The sequence below is a fragment of the Ranitomeya variabilis genome, chromosome 2 (genome assembly GCF_051348905.1).
Source record: "Ranitomeya variabilis isolate aRanVar5 chromosome 2, aRanVar5.hap1, whole genome shotgun sequence".
NCBI classification, from domain to species: Eukaryota; Metazoa; Chordata; class Amphibia; order Anura; family Dendrobatidae; genus Ranitomeya; species Ranitomeya variabilis.
In genome coordinates this window covers 717,402,483-717,421,748 of record NC_135233.1, presented here as the reverse complement: position 1 = coordinate 717,421,748, position 19,266 = coordinate 717,402,483, and the positions used below count along the sequence as shown (strand labels likewise).

The following is a 19,266-nucleotide window of genomic DNA, read 5'->3' as shown; positions in this document are numbered from 1 at the left end:
GCGGATGATGCACTAGTCAGCATGACTATCCCCCTTATCTGCCTGCTCGAAAAAACACTGCAAGCACTAAGGCAGGAGGTTGTGGAAGAGATGGAGGATGAGGAGTCACAAATGCCATCTGGTTCTGGACAGTCTGCGCAACGTGGTTCCTCACAAAGGCCTAGGCAGAGGACACTTTGTGAGGAGGATGAGGAGGAGTCAATGGAGGAGGAAGACATCTGTCCAGAGGAGGGAGGTACACAATGCTCTAGTAGTCAGTATGTAGAGCAAGGGTGGGGTGATGCAGAGCAGGCAGAGATGATGCCTCAAGCAGGGGACAGTGTTTCTTGGCCAGTTGGCAGTCTGCAGCACATGGTTTATTTAATGCTGCAGTGCCTGAGAAACGACCGCCGCATCGTCCACATTCTCAACAGAGCTGATTATTGGATGTACACCCTCCTAGATCCTCGCTACTAGGACAACTTACAAAGCCTCATAACACCGTTAAACTGGGAGTGTAAAATGCGGGAGTACTAAGACACACTGGTGCATTCCATCATGTTCTCTATTCCAACTGAGAGCAGTGCTGCTAGTGCTTTACAAAGCAGCTCAGTGCATCGAAGCAGTGGAGGAAGCTCTGCACAAAGAGGGAGCAGAAGCAGCACCTCAGCACAAGGCAAGACCAGTATGGCCCAAATGTGGCAAAGTTTTGTGTCCCCACCACAAATGTCTACACCATCACAGACGACTCCAGTCAGCAGGAGGCAACGTTTCCGTCAGATGGTGACAAAGTACATGTCTTGCCCTCTCAGTGTTCTCCCACACATCTCTTCCCACTTCAAGTTTTGGGTCACTAAGCTGGATACATGGCCAGAGCTTAGCCAGTATGCATTGGAGGTGCTGGCTTGCCCTGCTGCTAGTGTATTATCGGAAAGCGTCTTTAGTGCCGCAGGTGGTGTACTAACAGACCGTCGCATGCGACTATCCTCCGATAACTTTGACCGGCTTACTTTTCTGAAAATGAACAAGGCCTGGATCTCGCAGGAATTTGACAGTCCTCTTCCAGATTAAATAATTGGTTGGCAACAGTATCCATGTCTCCTGTTGTGTTCATGTTTCTACCACCTGAACTGTAATCCCTGGGCTCCAACACCGCCAGTTGCTGCTCAGAAGTGCCTTTTGCACAGGCAACACTTGTTGCCATGTTATTGGGGTTGAGTAATATCAGCTGATCCCCTGCTGTGTATCCGGCAATTTCTCCTGCTCTGTCCACACTCACACTACAATAGATATTAAACTTGCTCCAATTAGGCCTCTGGCTACACTCTGTTTCTAGCATTGACCCTGGGCTTCAACACTGCCAGTTGCTGCTCAGAAGAGCCGTCTGCACAGTCAACACTTGCTCCTCTGTTATTGGGGTTCAGTAACGTCAGCTGATCCTCTGCTGTGTATCCGGCAATTTCTCATGCTCCGTGTAACAATTATAGTGGAACACTCAGGAATCTCTTGGCTTAAGACAAATAAGCAGCAGAACCAAATACAGTGATAAGTCTGTATTATTCAAAACAAACACTGGTGCAAAGCGTGAGCAAGTTCAAAACACAGCAAATAAGGTGAAATCAGGATAAGTTCCTTGCAGCTCGGCTGCTGCAAAGTCAATATTCAAACGCACAAACGTGGGTGCAGCATGTGCACAACAGTTCAAGTGGACAGCAAACTTGGTCCTTCTTAGGAATAGTTTGTGTACAGCTTGACTGCAGGCAAAGTCTTGTGGGCGTAGCACTTTCTGGGGAAATGCAGATCATAAGACACAGTTCATACCAGGGCTGGCAGTATTAGCAAAGAGTCCAGAAGCAGTGCAGAGCTTCAAGTCCAGAAACAGTCAAATAAACCAGCAGTGGAAATCAAACAAGCTTAGCTGTAGCAAGATGAGCTTACATGTCCTAGCAGGTAGGAGAAGAATGCAGAGTAATGCAGGAGAACCTCTGAGAGCTGAGAAGGTTAGCTGAAGAGGCGGAGCCGGAGTATCTGGAGAGGGCAAGTCTCTTGCAGCACAAGCCAGGGATTCAGGCAGAATACACAAGCAAGGAGTATGAAGCAAGCCAGGCTTATAAAGACAGGGAAGTCAGATCACATGAGCAGATTTGAGGCAGCAGACGCCATCTTGGAAAATGGCAATAAAACACCACAGATAAACAATGAATCCAGAGTCCTTACATTACTCCCCCCTTAACAGCGGCCTCAGGATGATCCCGGGCCTGGTTTCTCTGGGTGTCTCTGATGGAACTGAGAAATCTTCTGTGGAGCACAGATGTTAGCAACGGGTTCCCAAGAGTCCTCCTCAGGTGGATATCCTTGCCATCTTATAAGATACTGAAGACGATTTCTGTGGATCCTTGAATCAATGATTTCCTCTACCAAGAATTGTTCTTGCCCATCAACCAGTACGGGTTATGGAGGGGGCACAGGGCGTCCTTGAAAGCTATTGGGAGAAACAGGATTCAATAGAGAGACATGAAATACTGGGTGTACCTTCATAGTCTTTGGCAGCTTTAGACGGCAGGCCACAGAACTCACGATACCGTTGTTGAAAGGACCAATAAACTTATGTCCCAGTTTCTGCGAAGCAAGGTTCAGTCTTAGATTCTTAGTAGATAACCATACTGAATCTCCTACCTTGAACATGGGCGCCGGCTTTCGGAATCTATCCGCCGACCTCTTGTAACGTTCCTGAGCTGAAGTTAAGGATTCCTTGAGGACTTCTAGATTTTACCTCAAAGCAGTCAATCTCTCCTCCATTGCCAGAACTGGAACATCTATTAGAGATCTAGGAAAGATGCTTGGGTGATAACCTAGATTAGCGAAGAAAGGCGTTACCATAGTGGAGGTATTCTGAGAATTATTGTAGGAGAATTCCGCTAAAGGAAGCAGTTCCAACCAGTCATCCTGAAGATGGCAGACGTAGCATCGTAGATATTGCTCCAAAGTCTGATTGGTTCACTCGGTCTGAGCATTCGTCTGAGGGTGATATGCGGAAGAAAGACGAACATCAATATTAAGCGCAGAACAAAACCCCTTCCAGAATCTTGAAGTGAACTGTACTCCACGGTCAGAAATAACTTCATCTGGGACCACATGCACCCGAAAAATATTCTGTATTACCAAGTTTACAGTCTCTTTAGCTGAGGGGAGACCGGCAGAAGGAACAAAATGAGCAGCCTTAGTCAGACGATCAACTACCACTAGAATCGTGTTCATGCCACCAGAAGTAGGAAGATCCACAATGAAGTCCATAGAGATTGAGCTCCAAGGACGAGATGGAATAGATAGTGGTTGAAGTAGACCCATAGGAGAAGCACGAGGAGTCTAATAATGAGCACATACCTCACAAGAGAGCACATAGTCCTTAGTATCCTTCAGGCAAGTTGGCCACCAGAAAAATCGGCTCAGGAATTCTTGCATCTTCTGTACCCCCCTATGACCAGCCAACTTGGAGTCATGTACAAACTTGAGGATCTGCAGACGTACGGCCTCAGAAATGTAGATGCATCGGTCATGGAACCACAAGCCTCCCTTAAGGGCAAGATTGATATCCACAGGTGGGTTAGCAAGAAATACATCACCATCATAGGCCTCCTTGATCCTTGTCCATAGATCTGAATCATGGATTACTCCGATGAAGTTGGCATCCGAAAGAATGGTCTTGAACGGGGCTCCAGGTACGGAATCTGCAGAATGGATTCGTGACAAGGCATCAGCCTTCCCATTACGTGAACCTGGACGGTACGAAATAATAAAGTTAAATTGGTTCAAAAATAAATTCCACCAAGCCTGACATGGAGACAGACATTTATCAGATCTGAGAAACTCTAAATTGCGATGATCGGTGAGCACTACAATCTGTTGTGCGGCCCCTTGCAGATGGTGTCTCCATTTTTTAAAGGCTGCAATAATCGCTAGGAGTTCCTTATCTCCCACGTCGTAGTTTCTTTCTGCAGGGGTAAGTCTACGAGAAAAGAAAGCACAAGGATGTAATAGAGCCTTCTCTCCAGTTCTCTGAGAGAGAATGGCTCCCAGTGCCCAATCAGAAGCGTCCACCTCCACGATGAAAGGAAGAGCTGGGTCTGATTGAATCAAAAGCGGAGCTTAGGTAAAACAAGACTTAAGCCGATCAAAAGCCTCCTGAGCCTGTGAAGACCACTTAAAGGATCTCTCCTTCTTAGTCAGAGAAGTGATGGGATGGACAATCTCTGAAAAATTTCTTATCAAACGTATATAAAAATTTGCAAAGCCGATAAAGCGTTGAACCTCCTTAATGTTCTTAATGTCATGAGAGATGACATAACCTAAGAACTGAATTTCAGAACGATGAAACTCACACTTCTCCGGCTTGATATAAAGATGGTTCTCTTGCAAATGCTTCAAAACCATTTTGATGTGTTCTTGATGCTCCTATAGAGAGTCAGAAAAAATTAGAATGTCATCCAGATAGATTACAACAAACTGGTCCAGTAAATCTCTAAAAATATAATTGGCAAGATGTTGAAACGTTGCTGGGGCATTGCACAGCCGAAAAGGCATCACCAAGTACTCAAAATGTCCATACCGACATCTGAATGCCGTCTTCCATTCATCACCTGGTCGGATACGTATCAGATTATATGCCCCACGAAGATCCAATTTAGAGAATACCTTGGCGTGATGGATTCTTTCCAACAGTTCTGGGATCAAAGGCAAGGGATAACGATTCCGGATGGTCACCTTATTGAGTTCCCGATAGTCGATTCAGGGTCTTAGGGTCCCATCCTTCTTCTTTATAAAAAAAATAGGTGCCCCTGCTGGTGAGGAAGAAGGACGTATAAAGCCTTTAGCCAAATTTTCATCAATATACTCTTTCAAAGCTTGCAGCTCAGGAGCTGCCAAATGGTAGACATTACTGAAAGGAATAGCTGCCCCTGGAAGCAGTTCAATGAGACAATCATAATCTCTATGTGGGGGAAGCTGGTCTGCCTTCGTCTTATCACAGATGTCAGAGTATTCTTTATACACAGCAGGTAAAGTAAATACCAGTTCAGGGGGTTCGAATCAAGAGACTCCGGAACAGTTTCTGTTACGGCTGAATCACTCCTGGTTGGGAATGTAATCTTCTTGGTCTCCCAGTTGATTGTTGGATTATGTGAGCGCAGCCAAGGAATGCCTAGAATCACTGGAAAATGAGGAGAAGAAATTACTAAAAATGAGAGTTGCTCCTGATGGTCCGGTTCCAACAAAATGACAAGCGGTACAGTCTCCTGATCAACAGGCCCAGAAATTAAAGGTGAGCCATCTACCGTCTCCATAGCAACTGGAGAAGCTCTATGCTGAATCTCTATGCCGTGTTTCTTGGCAAATGCAATGTCCATAAAATTACCACCTGCACCGGAATCAATCATGGCTGCACTAGAGATCCACTGTCCAGAACATAAGATTTTAATAGGGAGTGAGCAGTGAGAGTCTTTTTCCTTCTGCTCCCTGGAAGGAGTAGTCAGAGAGAGAATGAAAAACAGCATTCAATGGTAGGCTAAATTCAGGGACATCACATTCATTCGTCATTATTATCATATTACCCTACCGCTGCTAACACCTTGTTAGGCCGCTATGGACAGTTGATTAAGAAGTGATCAGATTGGCCGCAATAAAAGCAAATACTTTCCCGAAGTCGGCGCTCCCGACATTCAAATCATTACTCTCACATCTCTGCACTGAGTCAATTTGCATAGGCGCTACCTCTGTCTCCCAAGTGGTTTTACTTGCAGGTTCTTTGGGAGAAAGGGAATAAGTAGACATATGATTAAATACCGCCAATTTCACCAAAAAATCTCTAAAAATCAGAGCAAAAGATATTATCTAAATTATAAGCTGAAGAATACTAAGCAGTGTATGGGGGTGAGTCTGTTCCTCCTCGTGGAGCCCCTGGAAAAAACCTGCTGCTGCAGGCAAAACTGAACGCGGACAAATCCTGTTGTAAATCTTTTGTGACAGGCAGAACGGAAGGTGTAATCTTCAAACTTTTATAGATAACAATTACAGGAATGCCTGTCACAAATAAGAATATGATGAAGAAGAAGAATATGAAAAAGATGAAGAAGTAGAATATGAAGAATAATAATAGTTCAATAAGAAGAATATGAAGAATGTAAAAAAAAAGAATAATAGGAAGAAGGTGAAGATGAATAAGGTGAAGAAGTTGTTGAAAAAGATGCTGCTGCTGAGGATGATGAAGGAGAAAGTGTGGGAGAAGTAAAAAAGAAGGTGAAGAGCATGGAAGTAGTGAAACATAAATATCTGACAAAATATAAAAAAGCTTAACATAGTCAAAATTTTTGTAACTCTCAACGTCTTTAAAAAAAATTAATTCCTACTATTCCATTTGATTGGGCTAAACCTCTATGCCTTTAATGTCTCCTCCACCTCCCCAATACATTATTTTTAGTTGTTTTCCTTCATGTAGAATTAAACTACAAGGATAGAAAGGGTTTATTTTAATTCCTATATTTGTGTCCCATTGACTTGCATTGGTTTCCGGTATCGGAATCAGCGATACCCGATATTTTTTGGATATCGGCCGATCCAATCAGATCCCGATATCGGAAGGTATCGTTCAACACTAGTTGTAATATATTGTGAGAAGCAGTGCCACTTTGTACTAATATGTCACAAGGATTTCCTTAAAGATCAGGCATTCAATTTTCAATTATAGGGAACATGTCCTCAGAACATTACATATTTAGTTAATTAAAGCATTCAAGTTGGACATACATTTTAAGTAGATTTTTTTTGTTGTTGTACTATTAATATTTAAATACTCTCACTTACAAGTCAATGAGTATCCCCAGTCTATTGCCTCATATGGTCCTGATATTGCTGTAAGGCATATCTCTAAATTATGTTAGCATCTTTAGCATCACGGGGACCCCATTACTATGTACACAAAATAGAAAATGATTAAAAAAATAAAAGCAGACTATAACATATACACATACTGTATATGCTGTCTACATTGGGGAAAATAAGTACTTGATTCACTGCCAATTTTGCAGGTTTTCCCACCTACAAAGAATGGAGAGGTCTGTAATATTTATCGTAGGTACACTTCAACTGTGAGAGACAGAATCTAAAAATAAAAAAATCCCAAAAATCACATTATATTTTTACATAATTAATTTGCATTTTATTGCATGAAATAATTATTTGATACAATAGAAAAACAGAGGTAAGACATTTCCTGTAATTCTTGACCAAGTTTGCACAGACTGCAGCAGGGATTTTGGCCCACTGCTCCATACAGATCTTCTCCAGAACTTTCAGGTTTTGGGGCTGTCAGTGGGCAACATTGAGTTTCAGCTCCCTCCAAAGATTTTGTATTGGGTTCAGGTCAGAAGACTGGTTAGCACACTCCAGGACCTTGAAATGCTTTTTACGGAGCCACTCCTTAGTTGCACTGGCTGTGTGTTTCAGGTCATTGTCATGCTGGAAGAATCAGCCATGACCCATCTTCAATGCTATTACTGAGGGAAGGAGCTTGTTTGTCAAAACCTTGTGATACATGATCACATGTTTCCTTCAATACAGTGCAGTCATCCTGTTCTCTTTGCAGAAAAGCACCCCCAAAGTATGACGTTTCCCCCACCATACTTCATGGTTGGGAAGTTGTTCTTCCTCCAAACACGGGGAGTGGAGTTCATACCTAAAAGCTCAGATGACACATGACCTTCTCCCATGCCCCTACTAGATCATCCAGATGGTCAATGGTGAACTTCAAATGGACATGGAAATATGCTGGAATGAGCAGGGTTACCTTGCGTGCCCTGCAGGAGTTTAATCCATGATGCCTTATTGTGTTACTAGTGATATAGTTTGTGACTGCAGTCCCAGCTTTCTATAGGTCATTGACCAGGTCAACCCATGTAGTTCTGCACTGATTCCTAACCAAAATTTCTCAAAATCATACTTATCCCATGAGGCGAGATCTTGCATGGAGCCCCAGACAGAGGAAGATTGACAGTCATCTTGTGTTTCTTTCATTTTCTAATAATTGTTCCAACAGTTGTTGCCTTTTCACCAAAATGCTTAGCTATTCCCAGCCTTGTGCAGGTCTACAATTTTGTCCCTGGCATCCTTAGACAGCTCTTTGGTATTGACCATGGTGGAGAGGTTGGAGTGTGATTGATTGTGTGGAAAATTGTGATTTATACATGTAACAAGTTCAAACATGTGCAATTATTACAGGTAATGAGTTCAGAGTAGGAGGGCTTCTTAACCCCTTCATGACCCAGCCTATTTTGACCTTAATGACCTGGACATTTTTGGCAATTCTGACCAGTGTACCTTTATGAGGTAATAACTCAGGAACGCTTCAACGGATCCTAGCGTTTCTGATATTGTTTTTTCTTGACATATTGGGCTTCACGTTAGTGGTAAATTTAGGTAGATAATTTCTGACTTTATTTGTGAAAAAAGCGGAAATTTGGCGAAAATTTTGAAAATTTTGCAATTTTCACTTTTTGAATTTTTATTCTGTTAATCCAGAGAGTTATGTGACACAAAATAGTTAATAAATAACATTTCCCACATGTCTACTTTACATCAGCACAATTTAGTTTTTTTGCTAGGAAGTTATAAGGGTTAAAATTTGACCAGTGATTTCTCATTTTTACAACAAAATTTACAAAACCATTTTTTTAGGGACCACCTCACATTTGAAGTCAGTTTGAGGGTTCTATATGGCTGAAAATACCCAAAAGTGACACCATTCTAAAAACTACACCCCTCAAGATGCTCAAAACCACATTCAAGAAGTTTGTTAACCCTTCAGGTGTTTCACAGCAGCAGAAGCAACATGGAAGGAAAAAATGAACATTTAACTTTTTAGTCAGAAGAATGATCTTTTAGCAACAATTTTTTTATTTTCCCAAGGGTAAAAGGAGAAAATGGAACCCAAAAGTCGTTGTCCAATTTGTCCTGAGTACGCTGATACCTCATATGTGGGGGTAAACCACTGTTTGGGCGCACGGCAGGGCTCGGAAGGGAAGGAGCACCATTTGACTTTTTGAATGAAAAATTGTCTCCAATCTTTAGCGGACACCATGTTGCGTTTGGAGAGCCCCCATGTGCCTAAACATTAGAGCTCCCCCACAAGTGACCCCATTTTGGAAACTAGACCCCCCAAGGAACTTATCTAGATTCATAGTGATTCTAATCAGCAGGAGATTATCACTAGAGGACTATTAAACCTTCTCCCATATAATTCTCCATATTTATGAGCTCTTTATAACCCCACCTCCACTACTGTTTAGCAGCTTTCTGCCTATGCAAAGTGCATACAGAAAGCTTGTAATCATCGGGTGGGGTTATGAGGACCTCAGTATTCAGAGGACTGGTAGAATTGCAGATTAAACAGTGATCTTATTAAAACTGCAAAAAAACGATTAAATTACATATTGCTGGAACAAGGGTCTCTGCCCCTACATTATGCTGATCTGAGATGGGTAGCATAAGCCCGGTGACAGATTACATGGAAGTCTTTTTTTGGAAAAAAAATTGCAGATGGTCACTGTTTCCGCTATAGAGCCTGCTGACCAAGTGGTTGTTTCTAATTTGTAGATTGGCCCTCAAATTTAATTCACGAGTGATCATCAAAATTGTAAACTGTTAATGTATTTACAAATTCTATAATGATAAAGTTTATCTTATTTTACAGTCGCAAGTGGCTCGTGGTTTGATCATGTAAGTGACTGGTACCAGCGCAAGGAGGATTTTGACATACTTTTCTTGACATATGAGGACATGATAAAGGTAATTAAGATCATGTACATTATACAAAAGACCGTGTCTGACCGTACAGCAACATGGTCTGATCATACCACATCTCCTGGGCGGGGAAGAAGCAAAATAAACTAAATAGACATTTCAGCATAGGGTCGCAGCTGATTCTTTCTGCAACGTAAAACATTTCCCTGCTTGGTTTTAAACAATATTTTACTTCAAAGAAAGAATAACTTGCGATCCCGTGCTGTAATGCTTGTATACTCTTCTGCTTCCTCCCCTGCTCAGGAACTGTAGTATGATCAGACAATGTTCCTGTATCCTGTATAGTCAGACACGGCCATTACACAGTACATAGCAGGGGCACATTTATAAGATTATCTCAGCACAGGAGCATTTTTATAAACACATAAAATTGCGGAGTTTACTTTTATTAAAATATACTTTTGTTTGTGGCACAATCCCTTTAAAGGAGTTTTCCAGGAATAGAAAACATAAATAACTGAAGAAAATGTTAATAGAAATTATTTAACCCCTTTACCCCCAAGGGTGGTTTGCACGTTAATGACCAGGCCAATTTTTACAATTCTGACCACTGTCCCTTTATGAGGTTATAACTCTTGAACGCTTCAACGGATCATGTTGATTCTGACATTGTTTTCTCGGGACATATTGTACTTCATGATAGTGGTAAAATTTATTTGATATTATCTGCGTTTATTTGTGAAAAAAACGGAAATTTGGCAAAAATTTTGAAAATTTCACAATTTTCCAAATTTGAATTTTTATGCAATAAAATCACAGAGATATGTCACACAAAATACTTAATAAGTAACATTTCCCACATGTCTACTTTACATCAGCACAATTTCGGAACCAACATTTTTTTTTGTTAGGGAGTTATAAGGGTTAAAAGTTGACCAGCAATTTCTCATTTTTACAACACCATTTTTTTTTAGGGACCACATCTCATTTGAAGTCATTTTGAGGGGTCTTTAACCCCTTCCCGACCTTTGACGCCACGTAGGCGTCATGAAAGTCGGTGCCAATCCGACCCATGACGCCTATGTGGCGTCATGGAATGATCGCGCCCCTGCAGATCGGGTGAAAGGGTTAACTCCAATTTCACCCGATCTGCAGGGACAGGGGGAGTGGTACTTCAGCCCAGGGGGGGTGGCTTCACCCCCCCGTGGCTACGATCGCTCTGATTGGCTGTTGAAAGTGAATCTGCCAATCAGAGAGATTTGTAATATTTCACCTAAAAAACTGGTGAAATATTACAATCCAGCCATGGCCGATGCTGCAATATCATCGGCCATGGCTGGAAACCCTGAAGTGAGCCCCCCACCCCACCGATCGCCCCCCCCCCCCAAGCCACCGATCTGTCCCGTAGTCCCCTCCGTCCTGTGCTCCGCTCCCCCGTCCTCCTGTCCGCTCCCCCCCTGCTCCTATGCCACCCCCCCGTGCTCCGACGCCCCCCCGTGCCCCGATCTCCCCCCCCTTATACTTACCGAGGCTCCCGGTGTCGGTCCGTCTTCTCCATGGGCGCCGCCATCTTCCAAAATGGCGGGCGCATGCTCAGTGCGCCCGCCGAATCTGCCGGCTGGCAGATTCGTTGCAAGTACATTTTGATCGCTGTGGTAGGTTCTATCACAGCGATCAAAATAAAAAAAATAATAAATAAACCCCCCCTTTATCACCCCCATAGGTAGGGACAATAATAAAATAAAGAAAATATTTTTTTTTCTTTTTCCACTAGGGTTAGGGTTTCAACTAGGGTTAGAACTAGGGGTAGGGTTAGGGTTAGGGGTAGGGTTAGGGTTACGGGTAGGGTTAGGGTTAGGGGTAGGGTTAGGGTTATGGCATGTGCACACAGTGCGGATTTGGCCGCGGATCCGCAGCGGATTGGCCGCGGATCCGCAGCGGATTGGCCGCGGATCCGCAGCGTATTGGCCGCGGATCCGCAGCGGATTGGCCGCTGCGAATTCGTAGCAGTTTTCCATCAGGTTTACAGTACCATGTATACCTATGGAAAACCAAATCCGCTGTGCCCATGGTGCGGAAAATTCCGTGCAGAAACGCTGCGCTGTATTTTCCGCAGCATGTCAATTCTTTGTGCGGATTCCGCAGCATTTTACACCTGTTCCTCAATAGGAATCCGCAGGTGAAATCCGCACAAAAAAACACTGGAAATCTGCTGTAAATTCGCAGGTAAAACGCAGTGCCTTTTACCTGCAGATTTTTCAAAAATCGTCCGGAAAAATGTCACACGAATCCGCAACGTGGGCACATAGCCTTAGGGTTAGGGTTGGAATTAGAGTTAGGGTTGGAATTAGGGCTAGGGTTGGAAATAGGGTTAAGATTAGGCTTGTGGTTAGGGTTACGGATAGGGTTAGGGGTGTGTTGGGGTTACAGTTGTGGTTAGGGTTGGGATTAGGGTTAGGGTTGGGATTAGGGTTAGGATTAGGGTTAGGGTTGGAATTAGGGTTACGGGTGTGTTGGGGTTAGGGTTGTGGTTAGGGGTGTGTTGGGGTTAGGGCTGTGATTAGGGTTATGGCTACAGTTGGGATTAGGATTAGGGGTGTGTTGGGGTTAGTGTTGAAGTTAGAATTGAGGGGTTTCCACTGTTTAGGCACATCAGGGGTCTCCAAACGCAACATGGCGCCACCATTGATTCCAGCCAATCTTGCGTTCAAAAAGTCAAATTGTGTTCCCTCCCTTCCAAGCCCCGACGTGCGCCCAAACAGTGGTTTACCCCCACATTTGGGGTACCAGCGTACTCAGGACAAACTGGGCAACAACTGTTGGTGTCCAATTTCTCCTGTTACCATTGCAAAAATAAAAAATTACTTGCTAAAACATAATTTTTGAGGAAAGAACAATTATTTTTTATTTTCACGGCTCTGCGTTATAAACTTCTGTGAAGCACTTGGGGGTTGAAAGTGCTCACCACACATCTAGATAAGTTCCTTCCGGGGTCTAGTTTCCAAAATGGGGTCAATTGTGGGGTGTTTCTACTGTTTAGGCACATCAGGGGCTCTGCAAATGCAACGTGATGCCCGCAGACCATTCCATCAAAGTCTGCATTTCAAATGTCACTACTTCCCTTCCGAGCCCTGACGTGCGCCCAAACAGTGGTTTACCCCCACATATGGGGCACCAGCACACTCACAACAAACTGGGCAACAAATATTGGGGCCCAATTTCTCCTGTTACCTTTGTGAAAATAAAAAATTGCTTGCTAAAACATCTTTTTTGAGGAAAGAAAAATGATTTTTTATTTTCACAGCTCTGCGTTGTAAACTTCTGTGAAGCACTTGGGGGTTGAACGTGCTCATCACACATCTAGATAAGTTCCTTGGGGGGTCTAGTTTCCAAAATGGGGTCACTTGTGGGGTGTTTCTACTGTTTAGGCACATCAGGGGAACTGCAAATGCAATGTGACGCCCGCAGACCATTCCATCAAAGTCTGCATTTCAAATGTCACTACTTCATTTTCGAGCCCTGACGTGTGCCCAAACAGTGGTTTACCCCCACATATGGGGTATCAGCGTACTCACAACAAACTGAGCAACAAATATTGGGGTCCAATTTCTCCTGTTACCCTTGTGAAAATAAAAAATTGCTTGCTAAAACATCTTTTTTGAGGAAAGAAAAATGATTTTTTATTTTCACGGCTCTGCGTTGTAAACTTCTGTGAAGCACTTGGGGGTTGAAAGTGCTCACCACACATCTAGATAAGGTCCTTGGGGGGTCTAGTTTCCAAAATGGGGTGACTTGTGGGGGGTTTCTATTGTTTAGGCATATCAGGGGCTCTGCAAACATAACATGATGCCCGCAGACCATTCCATCAGAGTCTGCATTCCAAAACGTCACTACTTCCCTTCCGAGCCCCGGCATGTGCCCAAACAGTGGTTTACCCCCACATATGGGGTATCAGCATACTCATGAGAAACTGGACAACAACTATTGGGGTCCAATTTCTCCTGTTACCCTTGCAAAAATAAAAAATTGTGGGCTAAAAAATCATTTTTGAGAAAAGAAAAATTATTTTTTATTTTCATGGCTCTGCGTTATAAACTTCTGTGAAGCACTTGGGGGTTCAAAGTGCTCACCACACATCTAGATTAGTTCCTTGGGAGGTCTAGTTTCCAAAATGGGGTCACTTGTAGGGGAGCTCCAATGTTTAGGCACACAGGGGCTCTCCAAACGCGACATGGTGTCCGCTAACGATTGGATCTAATTTTCCATTCAAAAAGTCAAATGGCACGCCTCCCCTTCCGAGCCCTGCCGTGCGCCCAAACAGTGGTTTACCCCCACATATGGGGTATCATCGTACTCAGGACAAACTGGTCAACAACATTTGGTGTCCAATTTCTCCTATTACCCTTGGGAAAATAAAAAATTCTGGGATAAAAATCATTTTTGAGGAAAGAAAAATTATTTTTTATTTTCACGGCTCTGCGTTATAAACTTCTGTGAAGCACCTGGGGGTTATAAGTGCTCACTATGCATATAGATAAGTTCCTTGGGGGGTCTAGTTTCCAAAATGGGGTCACTTGTAGGGGAGCTCCAATGTTTAGGCACACAGGGGCTCTCCAAACGCGACATGGTGTCCGCTAACGATTGGATCTAATTTTCCATTCAAAAAGTCAAATGGCACGCCTCCCCTTCCGAGCCTTGCCGTGCACCCAAACAGTAGTTTACCCCCACATATGAGGTATCGGCGTACTCAGGAGAAATTACCCAACAAATTTTAGGATACATTTTATCCTGTTGCCCATGTGAAAATGAAAAAATTGAGGCTAAAAGAAATCTTGTGTGAAAAAAAGTACTTTTTCATTTTTACGGATCAATTTGTGAAGCATCTGAGGGTTTAAAGTGCTCACTATGCTTCTAAATAAGTTCCTTGGGGGGTCTAGTTTCCAAAATGGGGTCACTTGTGGGGGAGCTCCAATGTTTAGGCACACAGGGGCTCTCCAAATGTGACATGGTGTCTGCTAGCGATGGAGATAATTTTTCATTCAAAAAGTCAAATGGCGCTCCTTCCCTTCCGAGCCTTACCATGTGCCCAAACAGTGGTTTACCCCCACATGTGAGGTATCGGTGTACTCAGAAGAAATTGTCAAACAAATTTTAGGATCCATTTTATCCTGTTGCCCATGTGAAAATGAAAAAATTGAGGCTAAAATAATTTTTTTGTGAAAAAAAAGTACTGTTTCATTTTTACGGATCAATTTGTGAAGCACCTGGGGGTTTAAAGTGCTCACTATGCTTCTAAATAAGTTCCTTGGGGGGTCTAGTTTCCAAAATGGGGTCACTTGTGGGGGAGCTCCAATGTTTAGGCACACGGGCGCTCTCGAAACGCGACATGGTGTCCGCTAAAGATTGGAGCCAATTGAAAAAGTCAAATGGCGCTCCTTCCCTTCCGAGCCCTGCCGTGCGCCCAAACAGTGGTTTACCCCCACATATGAGGTATCAGCGTACTCAGGACAAATTGGGCAACAACAATCGTGGTCCAGTTTCTCCTTTTACCCTTGGGAAAATAAAAAAAGTTTCACTAAAAGATCATTTTTGTGACTAAAAAGTTAAATGTTCATTTTTTACTTCCATGTTGCTTCTGCTGCTGTGAAACACCTGAAGGGTTAATAAACTTCTTGAATGTGGCTTTGAGCACCTTGAGGGGTGCAGTTTTTAGAATGGTGTCACTTTTGGGTATTTTCAGCCATATAGAACCCTCAAACTGACTTCAAATGTGAGGTGGTCCCTAAAAAAAATGGTTTTGTAAATTTTGTTGTAAAAATGAGAAATCACTGGTCAAATTTTAACCCTTATAACTTCCTAGCAAAAAAAAAATTTGTTTCCAAAATTGTGCTGATGTAAAGTAGACATGTGGGAAATGTTATTTATTAACTATATTGTGTCACATAACTCTCTGGTTTAACAGAATAAAAATTCAAAATGTGAAAATTGCGAAATTTTCAAACTTTTTGCCAAATTTCCGTTTTTTTCACAAATAAACCCAGAAATTATCGACCTAAATTTACCACTAACATGAAGCCCAATATGTCACGAAAAAACATTCTCAGAATCGCTGGGATCCGTTGAAGCGTTCCTGAGTTATTACCTCATAAAGGGACACTGGTCAGAATTGCAAAAAACGGCAAGGTCATTAAGGCCAAAATAGGCTGGGTCATGAAGGGGATATGATAGAAAATACCCAAGTGTGACACCATTCTAAAAACTGCACCCCTAAAGGTGCTCAAAATCACATTCAAGAAATTTATTAACCCTTCAGGTGTTTCACAGGAATTTTTGGAATGTTTAAATATAAATGAACATTTAACTTTTTTTCACAAAAAATTTACTTCAGCTCCAATTTGTTTTATTTTACCAAGGGTAAAAGGAGAAATTGGACCACAAAAGTTGTTGTACAATTTGTCCTGAGTACGCTGATACCCCATATGTAGGGGTAAACCACTGTTTGGGTGCATGGCAGAGCTCGGAAGGGAAGGAGCGCCATTTGACTTTTCAATGCAAAATTGACTGGAATTGAGATGGGACGCCATGTTGCGTTTGGAGAGCCCCTGATGTGCCTAAACATTGAAACCCCCCACAAGTGACACCATTTTGGAAAGTAGACCCCCTAAGGAACTTATCTAGATGTGTGGTGAGCACTTTCACCCATTAAGTGATTCACAGAAGTTTATAATGCAGAGCCATAAAAATAAAAAATCCTTTTTTTTCCACAAAAATTATTTTTTAGCCCCCAGTTTTGTATTTTTCCAAGGGTACCAGTTGAAATCAGACCCCAAAAGTTGTTGTCCAATTTGTCCTGAGTACGCTGATACCCCATATGTGGGGGGAACCACCGTTTGAGCGCATGGCAGAGCTCGGAAGGGTAGGAGCGTCATTTGGAATGCAGACTTAGATGGATTGGTCTGCAGGCGTCACATTGCATTTGCAGAGCCCCTAATATACCTAAACAGTAGAAACCCCCCACAAGTGACCCCATATTGGAAACTAGACCCCCAAGGAACTTATCTAGATGTGTTGTGAGAACTTTGAACCCCCAAGTGTTTCACTACAGTTTATAACGCAGAGCCGTGAAAATAAAAAATCCTTTTTTTTTCCACAAAAATTATTTTTTAGCCCCCAGTTTTGTATTTCCCCAAGGGTAACAGGAGAAATTGGACCCGAAAAGTTGTTGTCCAATGTGTCCTGAGTACGCTGATACCCCATATGTGGGGGTAAACCCCTGTTTGTGCGCACGGGAGAGCTCAGAAGGGAAGGAGCACTGTCAACGCAGAATTGGCTGGAATTGAGATCGGATGCCATGTCGCGTTTGGGGAGCCCCTGATGTGCCTAAACAGTGAAAAACCCCCAATTATAACTGAAACCTTAACCGGGGGGGGGGGGTCATGATGTTATAGTGTAAGTTCGCCGATCTGACACTTTGCTGTGCACTGTGTCAGATCGGCGATCTGACGTGCACAGCTCCTCCAGGCTTCCCGGCTCCTGCTCTGAGCAGGCGCATTAAAGCCACCTCCCTGCAGGACAGGGATGTTGCGGCCATCTTGGATCCGGGCCTGGTGCAGGGAGGAGGAGGTAAGAGACCCTCGGAGCAACGCGATTACATCGCGTTGCTCCGGGGGTCTCAGGAAAGCCCGCAGGGAGCCCCCTCCCTGCGCGATGCTTCCCTATACCGCCGGAACACTGCGATCATGTTTGATCGCAGTGTGCCGGGGGTTAATGTGCCGGGGGTGGTCCGTGACCGCTCGTGGCACATAGTGCCGGATGTCAGCTGCAATAGTCAGCTGACACCCTTCTGCGATCGGCCGCGCTCCCCCCGTGAACGCGGCCGATCGCACTGGACGTACTATCCCGTTGGTGGTCATACGGGCCCACCTCGGCGGGATAGTACGTCCGATGTCAGAATGGGGTTAATAATAGAGATGAACAAACCTTTAAAAAATGTAATTCTTTGCTAAATTTTTATCCAAAATTATTTTTTCAGAGAAGTTATTTGCAGTATATCCCAAGTTCTTCAATGCCTTCAATAGCCCTGAAAAATATATATAACTCTGCTGAGGTCTCCTAGGACTGCCTTCTTTAGAGAAGCAGTCCTCCCATCAAAGTTTTTAGCCTTATAATATATTGCAATCATCATATTATATAGTACTGTGTACTTACAATTGCTCATTTTGACTTTCTACCCAGTAAATTGTTTTCTTTTCTCTGCTCTATGTAGAAACAGAATGTCTCTTTTCCCTGCATAAATCATTCCATTCTTCCTCTTGACCCAGCTGCTGCCTGACCAAGTCCTGACTTTTACAGTGACTCATGACTCATATCCAGAAAATAGACCTCCTATTTCTACATAAGGAATAGAAGGACTTAGTTTTTTTTATCAAGTGATGTCATAGAAAAAATGGAAAACAGGATATTTAACTGGGTAGAAAAGTAAAATGAGCAATTGTAAGTACATAGTGCTATTAAATATCATAATTTCTATTTATTAAGAGGTTAAAACTTTAATGAGAGTGCTTTCATATCATCAACACAACCTTAATAATGTCAAAGTGAGCTCAGCATACAGTATGTATATGGCTATGGGTAAATAGACAGTAATTTGTGATAACACACTGAACTGACACACTTTTTATAATTTTAAAAAAGTAAAAATGATCTCTTTTGTGGGGCAGATTCCTGCCATGCTAATATTTATACACAAGTGATGTACACAGTGTAGCGCCCGCATCTCTGCCTGCAGTCCATCTCTCCCGGCAGAGAAACCAGAGTACTCACCACTGAGGCTCCAGTCCTGCTCCTTCCGTGTCTGCTGCCCGGGGTGCGTGCACTCCTAGCAGGTCTCCAGACACTGTGCTTAGAGCTCGTGCACACTTCCTCTTTCTTAAAGCGGCCACGCACATTCCTCTGAAGTGTCCCCAGCCAGTAGCTGGAGGTCTCTTGCTATTTAAAGCGCCTCCTCCAACATGGAGGTGCCTGTGCAATGTTGTGAGTTTGTTTTTAACACGCTTGTCAGTTCTCAGGTCCCAGTACAGTACTTGCATAGCTCCCAACCGTCCCTCATTGTGCGGGATTGTCCCGGATTTCATTCTTTGTCCTGCTGTCCAGCGCAGGACGCTGTGATCCCGGGAGACAGCAGGAGACCTCCCGTCACGCCCCCTTCTGTTAGGCCACGCCCCTTCCCCTGTATGTTCCTGAGTCTCCCAGCGTCACTGTTCAGAGAGGGAGAGAGGGGAGTGACTCACTTCTAGTTTCAGTTTGAGGTACGTAATTAGTAACACAGCCGTAAGCAGCAGACCAGAGTGTGAGTGGACTGCTGGAGCTGCTAATTATAATGCCTGGCTAATAATAATCGTGCGGAATGAGAGTGGGGCTGAGCAGGGAGGGACGGACACACTCACAGCCTCCCTCTGTTTGCCTCAGCTGCTCAGTGCTCACTGCTGTGTTCTTATT

The 19,266-nt window shown here is 43.4% G+C and overlaps 1 protein-coding gene across 1 annotated transcript in view; it reads left to right on the top strand.

The window, feature by feature from the left end:
* The window catches only part of LOC143807685 (amine sulfotransferase-like), a 225,491-nt gene that overhangs the window by 144,535 nt on the left and 61,690 nt on the right, over window positions 1-19,266 (top strand). Inside the window, exon 5 of the mRNA XM_077289513.1 lies at window positions 9,719-9,813. Coding sequence (XP_077145628.1) covers window positions 9,719-9,813 — 95 coding nt within the window. The remainder of the gene's footprint in view (window positions 1-9,718; window positions 9,814-19,266) is intronic.